Consider the following 17,685-nt stretch of genomic DNA (forward strand, 5'->3'; position numbering starts at 1 on the left):
GATAGAGAAAGAGAGAGAGTCTGTGAGGAGGAAGAGTCGAGATACTCACAGAAACAGAGGCAAAGCATGCACTTGTGAGTCAGAGAGTGTGTGTGCGGGTGTGTATGAGTGTTTGTAAGAGAGAGAGAGAGAGAGAGAGAGAGAGAGAGAGAGAGGAAGAGAGAGAGACAGGGAAGGACATATGGCTTCACTGAAAGATATTGCAGAGAAATAGCATATAAGTGAGAATTCCCAATAAGAAGAGGACGGACAGAGCGTGAGAACTTTAAAAAGGAGGAGAGCGAACGCAGAGAGCCACGAATCCTCTTACACAACTGACTGACTGGGTGAATGAATGAATGAGTGAGTGAAGGACCAGGACCATCACTGGACAAAAAGAGCCCATCGTGGACAAGAAGAACAGAACGGTGCTTTGTGACGCATCTGACATCTCATCCTCCATCTTTCCCGTCCCACTCCCATCCATCCTTCTTGGAGACAGGCACAGAAGTCTTTCCTCCGTCCTCTCGCATGCAACAGGAGCATCTGATGCGATTGGCTGTGCTCAGAGGGACGAGGTAGCCTGAGACAGCAGCTGAATCACAGGAACTTTGTGTCCCCATGTGAGAAAGACGTTAAGGTCCTGTGAATTGACCACACCACTCCAAATCCAGAGACTCGCCACTAAATACGCACTAGAGACAACTACATACAGGTAAGCATGCTTAAAAAGGCTGTATTATTCTAGTATGCTCAAATGAGTTTGAACCTTTGCATGAGCATATAATCGTAAATGTTATTTAAATGTTGCACATTGTGAATGTGCAGTTATTCCTTGAGGTATTTCTACCTAATACCTAAAAATTCAACAACATAAAAATAAAGTGGCCTAATATTGGTGCAACCTAATAGATCCAGGTTAAAACATACATTTGACTTGTATGGATACTATATATGTATACTATATTATACTATATATACAAATTAAATAACATATTAAATATGTATATGATGGTATACATATTTAATAATACATTTTTTTCAGATGTTATAGGTTTATGAAAGGATATGTAATAATATAATTTTATAATAAATATATATTCTACAAAGTATATATACAGTACATATGTGTGTGTAAACGTTAAATATTGTATTGTAATTCATAATCTAAAAATATGCATATATATTATTATTAATTCATATACATGATTTAGTAATCGATATTAATCTAAAAATCACATCGACAAATAAAGAACAAAACTACTGAACACCTTAAATATATTTTTGAGTGCAAAGATTATAAAGGTGTAGGTGTTCAATAGTCTTGTTCTTTATTTGTCAATGGGATTTTTTGTTGTTGTTGTAGCATGTGGGTTTGTGCATCTCTGTGCATTTGTGTAACACTAGTGTGTTATATTTGTGCATTTCTGGGTCCCACATCCTCACGCAGGACTTGCACTTCAGTTCTTGTGTGGCCGTATTGACCGTGTTGTGGAATAGGGCAGGTTGCAATTCACGATTGCATGCACACATAAACACCGATTCCATCAATGACTCACATTATCCGAGTGGGCATCGGATCACATGGGGCTACTACACACCGACACACATACTAACCAATATGTGTGGTTAAGACAGAGGAGGACCTGTGCTTGAGAGCGTTAGTCTGTGTGTGTGTGTTGCATGCACAGGCGCTGCAGTCCGTGTGCTGCGTATGCTGCTCTGGTTGCATAACCGCCGCTGCTGGCACACCCCTCCCACGACACTGCACTAAAAACTGCTAACACAGATGCACACACTCCCAGAATACTAATAAGCACCAAAAAACTCAACCAAACACTCAGAAGTCCCTGTCTGCTTCCTGGAGTGTAGATTCAGCCCCGTCACAATGAAGATTCAGCAATCGATACTGTCCGTCAATATCTCAAAAGAGGAAGGCAGGAGTCTGTCTGTGCACCTGAGGTCATGCCAGAATCAGCTGAAAATAATGGCTTTGTATTGATAAATGTTTTTGGTGCTTATTGTTGGTGTCACTATTTAGCGATGGCGGCAAATTGTTTCCCCCGATTGATAAAATCAAATACTTGAAGATTCTTGTTTGATATTAGAATTGATTACAATTTCTGATTGTCTTCAAGAATAAATTGGACGATAGAAATTATAGTTTCATCCCATTAGCATTGCTTCCAAAATATCATTAGCTTTTGATGGTGGATGTTTTGACAAAGACTTTTTAGGCATATGTTTATTTTGCATAGCTACAGTATGTAGAAAAATCCATGTTATAGTGGTAAGAAAAGTTCAGTTTAATCATTAGCCGATGTTTTGCAATGATTAAGATTCACTTAATAGCTTGTTTCTCACTCTGCTAATGCTAACCTTTCAAAGCTAATTGGTTGTATTGTACGTTGTTTGGCCAGTTTCTAACATTGTTAGTAATGATAATTGCAACATGTCCTGTAAAACAGACCAGGTGATCTGTCAACAGAGGTTAAGGGAACAAACAGTCTCTCCCGTGAATGAACTGTGGGTAAAATGGCTGACGCCTGCTCTGAATGACAGCCACTGAATTATTAAAACAGTTCCTCCTCCACGCTAAAACTAGCACGACCTACAGCAGCTCGGCACACACAAAACAGCCATTTCATTGAAGATGCAAACATCTTACAGTACCAGAAAAAACAACATCCGTCCATATTTTCATCTTCCAGAATCATCACATGGCTTCATCTGCTCCATCTTGATCTGATGTTTGCAGCATGATTTACAAAGAAAACTGTGCTTGTTCTTGTAGATTTATAATACAGCCAAAAGACTCCATTAAATGCTATTGTGATCTCATTAGTATATTATAGGTAAACTGTGGTTCTAACACATTTTCATATGTAGAGTAGTTGACAGCATTTAAAACACAAACCTATAACAATTTTAGAAGAGCATGAATATTGCACACCCTTTAGTTTGTTGAAAACATAGATTGATTTTAATTTACCAAGTTATGTTTTAATATATATACCAGCATGTTTCTAATATCAAAGCAGAAAATAAACAATTTATTTTTTAACATGTAATATCCTCAAGTTCAGACAGGATTCATATAGGGGTTGCAAACCCTACACAAATATGGAATATAATCACATATTCATCAAATCCAATCATCATATTCTGTAATCTTATTTCTAAGAAAACAGGTAAGGATAGACCTCACTGATGTTACTTTGCTAATGATTTCGGAAAGCTTTTGTAAACCGTTCTCGCATTCTCAATCATGGTTGTGTTTCGAACTCATTTAAAGTATTTAAATCTCAAGCCAAGACTTTTGCAATAAATTTAATGACCAGGACCAGACAAACATTTGTTAATTTTTTTTTTTTAAGCTAGAGAGAGTTTATATTCAGTTTCTTTCAACTCCCAAATTAGCATATTGGTGGTTCCTGCGATCCCATTGGTGGATTTTGGAACCAATGGTATTTTTGCTATTTATTGGTGTAAAACATTGTGCAAGTATAAGAAAAAAAAAATACAACATTGCACCTTTCTACAAAATCTACCACCTTGTTTTCAACAATTATAAATAAGCAAATTAACAGTACTTTTTTTGACCAGCTGCTAAATCCACAAGTTCAGACAGGATTCATGAAGGATTGCAAGTCCTAAATAAATATGGAATATAATCACATATTCATAGAATTCAATCATCATATGCTGCAATCTTATTTCTAAGATAACAGGTAAGGATAGACCTCACTGATGTAGCTTTAGAAAGTTCTCGGAAAGTTTTTATAAACCGTTCTCGCATTCTCAATCATGGTTGTGTTTCAAACTCATTTAAAGTATTTAAATCTCAAGCCAAGAATTGTGTGATAAATTTAATGACCAGGACCAAACAAACATTTGTGATTTTTTATTATTATTATTTTTTAAGTAAGCTAGAGAGAGTTTAAATTCAGTTTCTTTCAACTACCAAATTAGCATACTGGTTCCTGCGATCCCATTGGTGGATTTTAAAACCAATGGTATTTTTGCTAATTATTTGTGTAAAACATTGTGCAACTATATAAATAATATAACACTGCACATTTCTATAAAATCTACCACTTTGTTTCCAACAATTATAAATGTGCAAATATATATATTTTTTTCTTTAAAAATTGTACCAACCACAATATGAGACAGGATTCATAAAGGGGAATTCATATCCCCTAAACAAATATGGAATGTAATCTCTCACTTAAAAAATCCAGTCATCATTCTGTAATCTTATTTCTAAGAAAACAAGGACAAAACTCACTGATGTAACTTTAGAAATGATCTCAGAAAGCTTTTGTAAACCGTTCTCGCATTCTCAATCATGGTTGTGTTTGAAAATATATTAAAATCTGAAGCCAAGTATTTAGCGATAAATGTAATGATTTGAACCATTTCTGAAGTCTTTTTAAAGTACACTCAAAAAATAGCTCTTTGGTTGAACATGATTCAATCATGGACAGTGGTTCCACGTGATTGAATTAAGTTATTTGGACACGACTGAATCAAGTTACTTGGACACGACTGAATCAAGTTATGATTGTAAAGTATACGCTTGAGAGAGTTTCCTTATAGCTACTCAATTTAGCATACTGGTGGTTCCTATCCCATTGGCAGATTTTGAAACCAATGGTATTTTCACTATTTATTTGTGTATAAAATTGTGTAACTATAAAATTGCACATTGCACATTTCCATAAAATACCATTGTATAAGAACACCTAAAATGTGTGTTCATTTAATTAAAAGGGGACAGCTGACATGAAGGCTTGTGGGTGTGAAGTGGCACACAGACAAAAGCTAAGCGCTGACACAATCTGTCTTTACCACAAAGAAAGCAGAAAAGCTGTGATGTAATGGAAGGAGTGACAGATCCCTTTTTTTTATTCAGATTTTTAGGGAAAAAAATGCACTAGTTTGACTAGTATTAAATGACTATTCAACAAATGTTCATATAAAAATTTCTAGCAGAAATGATCAGTAACAAACCTTAAGAGTCCATGAAGCAGCAAAGTTCAATTCCATTACATGATGTGAAAATATTTATAATAACATTCATAACTAAGCTAAGCTTCTGCTTTGTCCTGCTCCTTTTCGAACATATTTTTATATTTTATTTTATTTGTATATTTTTTGTTGTTCGAAATAAAACAAAAATAAAGAAAGAATAAATAAAATAACAATGCACACCTAAAATCAGTAAATTACTGAAAAGCAGATAGTATATATCATAACATTGACCGTTTTTTTATTTGCATTTCATATTTCATATGTTCAAGTTAATAATACATTCAAAGAGTGTAAGTGACTTAACTTTTATTGATAATATTTATAATTCATACAATTCTCTTGGCGCTTGTATATCTTAATACCTTCATGCCTTATAGTGGCATTTAGCAGATTAGAGCTGGATGAGAATAGTTTTTACATTTTACGATGATATAAACAATCAAGCAGTTAAGATTCGCTATATAGTATCACTTTACAATTAATATAGTGGCCCTATATTTCATGTTACGTTTAATGTATAAATTCATGCAAACATTTACAAATATATTGACATTTTTTAAATATTAAATGTCATTTAATAATTATAAGGCCTTTAAAAAGATCTTTCTCTGATTACCAGTCAACTCTGATTTCATTTACTGATAAATGCACATAACTGTGTTTGCATTTAAGATGCTGTCAATTGTTGATATTGTGTTTCAAAATCATGCACCTTATGTCCAAACATGAATGAGATTTCCTCGTGACTGTATGTGTGAGATTTGCTTTGGCCGTAAGGGCAGGGCTCAGGACAGGCTTTGAGACAGAGGTGAACAGCTGATAGCATCGCTGGCACAGGACATGATGGCCTCTTGCTGACTGTCTCACTGGACAGGTGGAATTTATCCACAGAGAGAGAGAGAGAGAGAGAGAGAGAGAGAGGGGTGGTAGGGAGAGATGTGCTTGTGGAATGTGCTGGGTGGTACCTGTGTGTATTTTTGTTGTGTGTTGGATGTGTGTGTGTGTATTTGTGGGAGTGAGAGTGGTATGAGGACTGGAATGTTTTCGATATTTTGATGACTGTGCGTCCATCTTTCTGCTTGCTCTCAGTGTTGTAAATCACATTCTGTTCATGATAGAAGCTAGTCGAGATTTTCAGAAACTTCTGTAAGGAGACAAAATGAAGGCAGGACTTGTTTTTATCCATCAGGATTTGATTGGATCATAAAAAGTAGCCGTTATTTACCAGAATGCTTAAACCATCCGATAACAAGCTGCCGAAATATGGACTCTGTGGATTTCATGTTCACTTTAGATGTGAAGTGTTTCATTTACACCCCGAGAGTCGACACAGAATTGTAAAATGAATGACTTTTTCAAACAGTTTTCCTAAACACTCCTCCTTATCTGCCATTGGTCACCCAAACAGATAGTCCCGCCCCTAAACTCACGCTATTGGTTGAGCTGTTGCTGTGTCAGGCTGATTCTCAAACAAACAGAGCAATGTTTTGATAGTGTTTGAACTTTGCAGAAAAAAAATGCTACAAATGCTTTACTTATAGTTGTCTCTGCATATTAAACTAGGATATAAGAAAGTACTGTAACCTTAAAAAAAACACTGTAAGGCAAATTACATGTGTATTTGTGTCATGGTTTTGTCAGAACGTACAGGAATGTGATGTCTTGACAATGTGATGAGGTAGTGGAGGAACTCAAGAATGTTGTTGACTGTTACTCAATGCATTCAGTTACTGAGCCTGTCAATGTGTCTCTTTTTTTGAACACATATTTATACTTTAGAGGACAAAGTATATGGAGTATCATTAATGAACACTACAGAGAAATCACACTCCACATTATTAATAAGTGAAGAGGCGATGAGATTTCACTCATCTTCAGTGCAACACTGAAGATAAATCAAGTGACCAACAAAATGTCACATGGTAAATTTAAATACCTGTGTATGAGAATATAGTAATCATTTAGTACTATGATATATTTAAAAAATTGCATAACAGTCTGATACCATCACTCTCCTCGAGAGTAAATGGTTGAGAACATTGGCTTACAATGCTTTTGTGAAACGCAGCCCAGCTCATCTCAGTTATTCGCCGTCTCTTCATCATGTTTTGTGCTGACAGGGTCGAACACACACATGATTTCATTAAGCGCAGCAGTGCCGTGGATAGACGCAAACAGTTGGCCTGCTTTAATGTTATCTGCTGTCTTTCTCTCTCTCATGAGCCTCTTACATAACGGAGGAGCTTGTCTTATCAAATATGAAATCCTGTGTGGCTGTGCGCAATGGTAGCGGAGAGGCTGAACTGCATTTGCTCCTCACAAACAAAAACATGAATAGCAGTTAATCGGTTCACAGAGCTAGAGTGTTTCGGACACTATATTAACTGATATTCCCTTATGTAACAAAATGATATGGGAATATACTGCAAAATATAATGCGATATATTGCATAATACATTTCCATATGGGAAACTACTGCTTTATATTTTTCAATACACTGCAAGCAAAATATGCATTTACCATGTATGGCTATATATTGATACATAAATATTTAGAAATAAAGACACTAATAGCATTACATGATAAAATTTTATCCTTTGATGTGTACAGTTATTGCACATACATGTTCTGTTATAAATGTGAATGTATTGTACACACATATATACACACATTCATGGAATGAGTTACAATCAGTGGTTACAACCGATTTCTAGTTCTCAGTATGTTTTGCTTCTGACTGTTAAAGGAGAATAAATGTTATAAATAAGTGTTAATTCATGTGTTTTGCTCAATATTAATATAGGGGGAGATCTGTTAGTGTTTAATGTTCTATTATTTTGGAATTTAAAAGGTTTTAATGTCTGGTATGTCTGAGTTTTTTATTTAATATATTGATCATTCATTTATTAATAAATATATTTTCTTTGCGTAAGGGTTGTAGGATGTATATGTACAATTGAGAGCACTAGACTCAAGTCACAGTTACAGTACAATAAACTCTTTTTAACAAAACAAAAAAAGGTTTTTTTTTTTTTTTTTTTTTTTTTTTTTTACAATGGTAATGCTTACACTATGGTACTTTTGGGGTTCCATGTAAATACAATTATGGTCAATATGTTAATCATTCAGTAATATGATATATAGCAAAATACCATGGCATTATAAACTGATACCATATCTATATTGCACAGTAGCCTACATGTGCAAGGGACATGGTGAAAAAATAAATAAATCAATTTTGCGTTTCCCCCAAAAAATTCTGTTTTTCTCTTCGTTTGCATAAGCTCTGCGTTCCTCCGAGAAACTTTGCTTTCGCTCGCAAAACCTTTTTGAGTTCTTTGTGAGCAAACATAAAGTTTCTCAACAAATCATTTTTCCTTCATCCCATATTTATTTCTTTTAAAATGTCCCTTTAGGGGCTCCGTAGCACAGTACTTTTTTAGAATGAAAACAAAACCCTGAATAAATGTGTTTTATACAGAGCCCCTAAACGGGCATGATGAAATGTCTCACAAAACTTTTGCGTTCCGCGAGAAACTTTGCGTTCGCTTTCAAAACATTTGCATTTTTCTGAGAAACTTTGCATTCGCAAAATTTTTTGTGAGCGAACGCAAAGTTTCTCGGGGGAACGCAAGAGAATGCAAAAGCATTGACTTATTATTATTTCCTCCCGTCATATATTTTTTTCCACCACAATGTCCCTTTAGGGGCTCTGTAGTTTTACAGTAAAACAAGCAGCTATTTTTACAGCTGTTTCCTGGCATTTTAAACATTTAAAATGTAATTTTTAGGGCTGTCAAACGATTAATCGATTAATCGCATCCAAAATAAAAGTTTGTTTTTACATAATACATGTGTGTGTACGGTGTATAATTATTTTCTATATATAAATACACACACATGCATGTATATATTTAAGAAATATTTGCATGTATATACTGTGTATATATATTTATATTATATATAATTTATATTATATATAAATATTTTATATATAAATAACACATTTTCTTAAATATATATATATGCATGTGTGTGTATTTATATATAGAAAATAATTATACTCCGTACACAGACATAAATTATGTAAACACAAACTTTTATTTTGGATGCGATTAATCGCGATTAATCGTTTGACAGCCCTAGTAATTTTGTAATTTTTATTATTTAATTAATTGTATATATCTTGTTTTAAAATTCAGACCAGGAGACCACCTGTTAAAAATGTAAGGAAATTATATATATATATATATATATATATATATTTGCAGTAATTCATTTCAATGCAATAATTCATGTTTAATGCAATTTTTTTTATTGAGTTCTGTTGAATGCCCTAGTTTGTAACGAAGGGAAAAGAAAGGGAAAAAAAATAATCTGCATATAACTTGAAAAAAATCTCCTGTCACGATTATTATTTTTCTCACACAATAGAAATGCATCTTTATTCATGACAATATAGGCTATTGTACATACCTACCATAATACTTTAGGAAGCGATTGACATTTGGGGGTCCATTTTATTAAAACGTTTTATTTATTTATTTCACAGCTCTCAATACTGTACCATTCAACCGATTTTTGACTATGCTCTTTTCACATACTAAAATAATTCTAACTCAAATCCAAATTTCACATATATTTGGTATGATAATGTACAGTTCGCTTTGTGTTGGGGTCCTGATCACCCTGTTGGGGTGTATTTTGCGATAATGTCTGTTATTTATATGTGTTTGAGGACAGAAATGAAGGCTTGACAATAATTTCACCCATCACATCTCACGGTTTCCAACGCCCATGCACCAGCTGACTATGTTGATGTCAGAAAGCTTATTCACACCTTTGTGTGTGTGCATGTGTGAACCAGTGAGAGCGCGTGGTTATTTTTGGCTCTGCCTCACAGCTCTGTGGTGCCGTGGCAACTCGAATGAATGTGACTGACAGTTACTGGCTGCCTCTGTGACCTCCAGAAAATGGAGGACGGTTTGGAGCCACATCCTGTGTTCACATCCTAATTAAGTCATTGTAAACAACTAAACCAATGAGAGAGATGGGAAATAGAATAAACACAGGTTATGATGATGAGTTATTAGGTCTGACTGGTCACAACAACGTCAAGAAGCAGGTGCAAAACAAGCGTGTTTTTGTCTGCTCGCCTGCGCATGTTTCAGTGTGTTTGTGTGTGTGTGGGTGTGAGTGTGAATGGAGTGGTCTTCAGACGTGAATCTTCAGAAACGGATGGATGGGGGAGGAAAGAAGAATGCAGAGAGTGGAAAGACGCCATAAATAGACAATCTAGCTTACGGCACATTCACGTCATTTCACGTTTTATTCCTGTGCTAAATATACTGCTAAAATACTTTTTTAGGTGTGTATAAATACATTCCCGGATATATCTGCAATGCAGGCATTGTCATTTGACCCAGAAAGACCTATTCTTTGACCTGTGATGAACTAACAACCATGAAAATAATATACTTGTGTATTGTTAAACAATTACAGTTCAACCACTTAACTTGTATAATAAATGATGCTATACACTATGCACTTATGTACTCTACCATCTAGTGTATAAATGTAATATAGTTATTTTATTCTTACCTTTATAGTCCGAAAAGTCCATTCAAGATAAACTTGATACAGTCTGCAATATAGCCTACCGTTTAATATGAGGATGCGCAATGATAAAGCCTTTATGTAAACAATTCGTGGGCGATGTTCATCCAATCAGTGACACTGACACCGCAAATATGCAAATAAGGACATTAACCCAGGGTTTAGGAATGTACAGTGTGAAACGACATCTTCTGAAAACCCAGGATCCTGTTTACCCGGGGTTTACAATGACCCAGGTTTAACTATTTCAAGTGTGAAAAGCCCTTATTTATACTACAAAACGGCATAGAATCTGACGGTTTCTCAGCTTCTGTGGCATTAGAATATTTGCACATCCTACTCATTAGACATACCGCTTTTTGCATACAAACACATATTTGCACACAGGGCTCTTAACAAAATGGATCCATAAGTGACATATTGTTGATGATAGCAAAATACTGTACATTAGGCTACATTAATTCCCCTTATATTGTCTTACAAAATATTGCAGAAGAGATAAAGCTCATTACGGCCATGTTCACACAGCAACAGAATATGGCTGTCAGTTCTGTATTTGAATGATTAATATGGTTATGTTGACACACAGTTTGGTTATTTACGGGAGTGACAACTGCATTCTGCTGTATAACCATGTCTGTGCATTTCTCAAATACTTCACTCACCACTTAGATATAAAAGCTGCTGTCTGTTAATTAAGATTTGACAGATGAGTTTGCACTGTATCAACTGTGATAAGTATTTTCAGCGTTATTTACATCACCGTCTTATTTACTTTAGTCACTGTCACTCTAGTTCTGTCATGACAGATTGGTATGGTAATAGAAATTGGCATGGTAATGGATATGGCAATGTTAATGTATTTGGTCTTGGTGGAATAGATCTGCTACACTGCTGCTGCAGAGCGTACAGAGACTTGCTACCTCCAATACATACACAGACATTGCTGTGAGCATGTAAGACATGCTGCTGCTGCACATGTAACATACATGAATTAATCCCTGGAGCAGATCTATACAGGTGGACCTGGGGAAGGTGGAGGGTTTCTAAAAGCGTGCTGCAGACTGCTAACAGCAACACTACTGGTATTTGTTTGAATGTTGAGCCGCAGCTCATTGGCCGCTGATGGAATCACCAATCAGCTGTGCTACAGACAGTATGTAGATAATGATGTGATCACTACCAAATGAGTTAGACCGATCAGCCTGCACCATCTAGAGTTTCATCCCAGAACTAGGTATTTACAGTTAACATTGCCGAGGAAAGTTACTATTAAAAGTAACTACTTGTTACTTTTTTGATGGAAAGTAATGCGTTACGTTACTTTTGCATTACTTTTTCCACTCACTCACTCACACACACACACACACACACACACACACACACACACACAACCCCCACCCCCTTCAAACCTTACAAACCTTTCAGCTGTGTTGCCATTCTTGATCGCAGAAGAATAGGACAAATAGGAAGAATATAGTGATGTTTAACTAGAGTAATTTTTTTCTTAGTAGTATGGCTAAATTGGACCATCAACAGTCAGCAGCAAAGATATTGTTCATTGTTTACAGCAAAGTTTAAAAATTGAGATGTTATTAAACATCATATTTAATATTTAATTATTAAATGTTTGCGAATAATCTGAGTTTGAATTTCAATGTTTTTATTCATTTTGAGGAATACTGAATCTGTTTTTGTGCTAGTTTGATGAGTAAATGCCTGCTCAGATCATGTTCACACAACACACAACTCCTCTGAATTACTCCCGATTTCTCTCAACATGTGGACAGGTGAGGTGTCAGTCAATGAATGGCAAAACAAAGTCACTTGTGTTACTTATTTGAAAAAGTAATTCAGATATTTTGTTGTGAATTTAAGAGTAATGCTTTACTTGAACTACAGTTTTCAAGTTGCTTGAAAAAAGTGATCTGATCACGTAACTCGCGTTACTTGTAATGTGTTACCCCTAACACTGACCGTTGATATTAACGGCTAGCGAGAAAATAAAAAAACAGACTCTGTCGCTCTTTCATACAGACAGTATTCGAGCCATGCACTGCTGTAAGCAGCTGTGTGAGCGGGACATTTTGAGACTTGTGGTTGTTAGATCTGACAGTGTGAACAAAGGTACATTGCATGAAAATAACATAAATGGTAGGCTAAATGTTCATCCATAAAATTAAATTAAACTCTCATTATTTACTGACCCTCATGTCATTCCAAAACCTTTGAATACAGCATAGTGAGAGATATTCAGTTAATAATTACTTACATTTTGTGTTGTTCCTTACACAGTGCAATCATATAGCTTCAGAAGAGTGGCAAAATAGTGCATACTTTTTTTGTGTCACTTAACATCTGGTCTTCAAATTCTCCTTTTGTTTTACAGAAAAAAATAGCAATTCAGATGAGTCAATGACAGTCACTAACAATAAATAATGAATGATCTTTAATTTTGGGTGAGATATCACTTTAAGTGTTTATGTCACTCCCATGTTGGTTGTTTTTATATGGTGTCACAGCAGGCTTTCATTAATTTCTGAGTTTCCAGTGTGTAATTACGAGTACAAAGACTGTTTTTTACTAATCGGAAGCTGGTAATTATGGTAATTCCAACATGACATGAACGTACCATTCCCCTCTTCACCCTTTGGTAGCGAGCATAGCACTGTTATGCGACAAACTGATCCTGTGATAATCATTAAAGTGCTGTCACACACATGCAGTGTAAGCAGCTTTGTTAATTCAATGGAAGTGCTCTATTTTATCACATAAGATGGCTAGCACAGTGTGGATGTGGAGTAAAAGGACGCATGTTCTCTCTCTACCTTTTCTGCTGCATGTAGGTCAGCTTCCTCTCTGCTTTTTTCTCCCTCCCTCTCTTTTTTTTCTCTCTAATACATTCTCTATCATCACATCTTGCACAGCATGCAGAGAACTCTTACAGATGTGTCAATGTTCTCACCGCTGTTAATAAAGCTCACCGCTGTTAATAAAGCACACACACATTCACAAACCACACCCAACCACAAAAAAATTTTCTCAGACGATAATTCTTAATATTGTTACACATTTTCTCATGTTCATCTATACATCAACTAATGACACACTACAACGAAAACAGATTGTTTTGGTCCTGGATGCTGACTGGAAAATACATATGAAAGCATATAAACACACTGTATATCAGTATTGTTAATATTATTATAAGAAAAGCATATGCTATGCTACTGTATACTGTGAATATATCCCAACTAAAGAGGTTACAGGGGCTCTGCTGTGTTTCATGCTTAACAATTCCCTTTAGCTGTGACCATATTCACAAACTATTCCCAAATATGTCACAATACATTTGTGAATACAGTAAGTCACCCTGGATAAAATGTCTACTAAATGTAAATATAGCACAGTGTTTCATATATGCTTTAAGTCAATGTGAAATTAAAACATATATATATATTTTTTTTACTTAAATGCAAATTACTGTCGATAAACAATTTACTGGTAGTCCAAATGTTTCTCTTCATAATCTTTTTTCTGGTATGTCACACCCACTTTTCACCATACATTCACTTTATGCTAAATAAAATCAAGTCCCGTCCTACATTATTTCTTGTTGACCATTCTGTTTCATTTGGAAATATGTCACATTATGAAAGTAAAATGGGCTGCAAACAGCATTTCTCATTTACTTTAAATAAGCACTGGCAGCCATTTTAGAGATATGGGCTTCTGAAGTGTTGTGTTGTAATGCATGTATAGGTTTATAGCAGTTGGACAGATTGTTTTGTGGTCAGGTCCTCAGTCTCTTCCTCCACGGTGCCCATGCCCCACAGGGCCCCAGATGGCAGCTGGTAGAAAGAGCGAGGGAGTTTTTTAGACTGGAAAAGATGCTGCGGGGTTCCAGATATCTGCTGTGAATGGACATGTTGCACAGAATCAGCTCTTAAATTTTCTTCATCCAAATTTCCCCGATCCTGTTTTTTTAGCTATAGATGACAGGACACTTTTTAGACACTGTTCCCAAGAGCGCATGCAAATGGCCTGGAAAAGGCTGAGCTGTGTCCTTGCATTAGCATCACCTGAACTGTTTTATTTTTTTTCCTCCAGGAAAAGAAACACTACTACCTATGAGTCTGCATATCTGTGCCACCCTGGGGATAGTGCTGGAAGCAAGTATGGTCTGGCAAGACTCCTGAGACACTCTCAGACCTGTCACGTCACCAAAGAGTGGACGCACAATCTGTCAAGCTCAACACAGACCCCTTAAGGAATTCTGGTCTTTTAAGGACTGGGAGAACGCCTTCCAGATCTTTCCGATGCCACATGAGCACCTCCCTGAAAAGACTTTGCTTATCAAAACAAAGGTCAGGGAGGTGTAAGTGCAGTCAATCAAGAGAAGAAGCAAGAAAAGGGCATGGTCATACCAGACCTGAAACAGGAAGAAGGTTGTGACATTGAGGTGGATGCAGTTTCTGTTACGCTGGTTGCATCAGTTCCTTTCTGAAACTCATAAAGCAACCTATGAGAAAGTCTTTGGACGTTTGGCTAACAACAGTATTAAACTAAACAGTATTTCTTAGTAAGATCCTAAGATTCTCTTCAAGGTACTCTGTGTTTAGGTCCTTATTACATTTATGTCCAAATCAATGTGCTGTAACAGTAAAAACACTGAAACAATTGCCAACATATCTTCTGATCTTGAGTGTGATGGACTTCAGCCATTTATTTGTAAGAAATAATATAATTGAATATCACATTACATCGAACTCTCAATTGTGCAATATCAGTGAACAGGGTGTAATTCATTGCCTCAAAACTTTGTAAACCACTGGAGCCACAAGCTGCAACTTCTTGTGACATCTGAAGCAAGACACAGTCGTCTGTTGTCCTTCAGGGCTTTTTATACTGTGCACTGGCTGGAAGTCTTAGTCCATCTGTGCCGCATAAAGATTCAGGGTGACGCAGCCTGTAACCAAGGAGGGACTTTGAAACAACAATGTACAAACCCATCCGTCCTCACGTCCCCTGCAATGGCTGAGTGTCCTCCCCCAGTGCACTGAAGACGTTCTCTGCAGGACCGTACGCTACACCCAGTTCCTCTAGCCAAGAACACCACGCCCAGGAGTGAATGTCCTGCCTCCGGCGCCAACCTGTGACCATCCCTATGGACACCGTCAAGATCATCCAGTCGGAGAAATTCCCTCGGGAGTGTCCGATCCCTGTGACCCAGCCTCGCTACGCACCACCTCCCCGTGTGGCCTGGGATGGAGGAGGTGAGGGCGAGGTTATTGTTAACCAGGCATGTGGCGACCTGTCCATGGAGGTCAATGGGAACACTGTGGTCCCACCCAGACCCCTAGTGTCTCCTCCTGCCCCCGTCCTCCGCCGTGAAGCCAGTTATCTTGCCCAGCGCAAGACCAGCACGTCCGACATCTGCTACCATCAGTTCCACTACAAGATGGACAACGTAATCGTCAACCAGTACGTGCTACGCTCTTCCTCCACCTCTTCCTCCTCCTCCTCCACCTCCTCAGGCCCAGTAATGCCATGCGAACCACTGGACTGCCCCACGTGTGGACACACCTATAACTTTGCCGGCAAGCGGCCACGCATCCTGTCCTGTTTGCACTCGGTGTGTGAGGAGTGCCTGCAGATCTTGTATGAGTCCTGTCCCAAGTACAAGTTCATCTCCTGCCCCACTTGCCGCCGCGAAACCGTGCTCTTCACCGACTACGGGCTAGCCGCGCTGGCCATCAACACCAGCATCCTCAGCCGGCTGCCAGCCGACCCGGCGGGGGCCGTGCAGTGGGGCACCGACGGTGACCGCAGCTGCTATCAGACGGTCCGCCAGTACTGTCAGTCGGCTTGCACTTGCCACATTGCCAACCCTCTTTCCTCCTGTGGCATCATGTAGACCGGAGAGGGCTGATGACCGGCACAACTCATCCCAAAAGCTATCCACCTGTGCCCACCATCTGAAAACCTTGAGTCACACACATCCACCTTCTCCGAAGGGTCACAGATGTATCTGTATATTTAATAGCACAGGATGCTATGTGGACTTGAAGTGAACAGGACACTTGTGTGCAAAGACAGAGATATGAAATATCAGAGTAAATGTATTTTATGTATGAAATGATTTCCCTATAGCCCTCAATCTCTTGTTTGGATGTGTTCGTCATTGACATCTCTTTACATGGGAATGCCAAGGGAAGTCTATCTCCCCCCATACTGGGTATAATAAAGACTAATAAAGAATTTAAAGTCAAACTTTTTTGTTTGGTCTAAACTTTTAGTAGCTTATTTAGGTGCTGTATGCAATTCAGCCATTTTGCTACTGTAACATTTTCTAAACCTGGGCTGCATTCAAAATCACATACTGTCTGAATAGATACTACTTTTGAATGAAGTAATTACTTGTATGTTCTTTATAGTTCTTTATTACTTTTGAATGCGTGCACTTTTCACTTTGGCTTTTGAATTAGCGATCACGAGTACTCTGTGTATAGGGAGTGACAGTACTGACCAGATATTTTACAAGATAAGATATTTGTCAATGACGCTCAGGATCTGTTGCACACCAAATCCTCCACCATAATCCTGAGTCATCTCTTCTTACTATCATATTGTGATAAGTTACATCTGATGTACTGTACTGTAACCGACTACCCCAGCAAGCCTCCTTTTAGGAGCTCTGTAGAATGCACTACTCATTTACCGTGCCTTTCCGAATTTGGATTTAGGCTTCGGGCACATTCCTAGTTAACTGTCCATTGGATGCGCACTTTAGAATCTTGGTAGTAGCAGGTCATCCTGGAACTTTTTGCCTACTATTTATATTATGAATTCGTACATACTAGTACTCTTTTCACATACTGTTTTTGACCTACTATATAGTAGAGAAGTATGCAATTTAGGATGCAGCCTTAGAAACAGAATTAGAAAACACAAAAATCATTAAAAAAAAAATGTTTTTAATCATTAAAAAAAATATTTAAGTAAAGTAAGACGAATCTGAAAAAGTACATTTTGTTTATCACTGACCTGATG

The 17,685-nt window shown here is 37.1% G+C and overlaps 1 protein-coding gene across 1 annotated transcript; it reads left to right on the plus strand.

The window, feature by feature from the left end:
• Positions 1-17,603, plus strand: rnf208 (ring finger protein 208). Its single transcript, XM_079862058.1, has 2 exons — positions 1-694; positions 14,743-17,603. Exon 2 carries the CDS (start codon positions 15,764-15,766, stop codon positions 16,547-16,549), a length of 786 nt encoding a protein of 261 aa, XP_079718184.1. The 5' UTR covers positions 1-694; positions 14,743-15,763; the 3' UTR covers positions 16,550-17,603.
• Positions 17,604-17,685: the final 82 nt, after the last annotated feature.

Source organism: Squalius cephalus (assembly GCF_949319135.1).
Source record: "Squalius cephalus genome assembly, chromosome: 24".
Classification (NCBI taxonomy): Eukaryota; Metazoa; Chordata; class Actinopteri; order Cypriniformes; family Leuciscidae; genus Squalius; species Squalius cephalus.

What these genes read in the sequence shown, in the direction of transcription:
- rnf208 (XM_079862058.1), top strand. Translation starts at nt 15,764, where the DNA reads ATGTCCTGCCTCCGGCGCCAACCTGTGACCATCCCTATGGACACCGTC.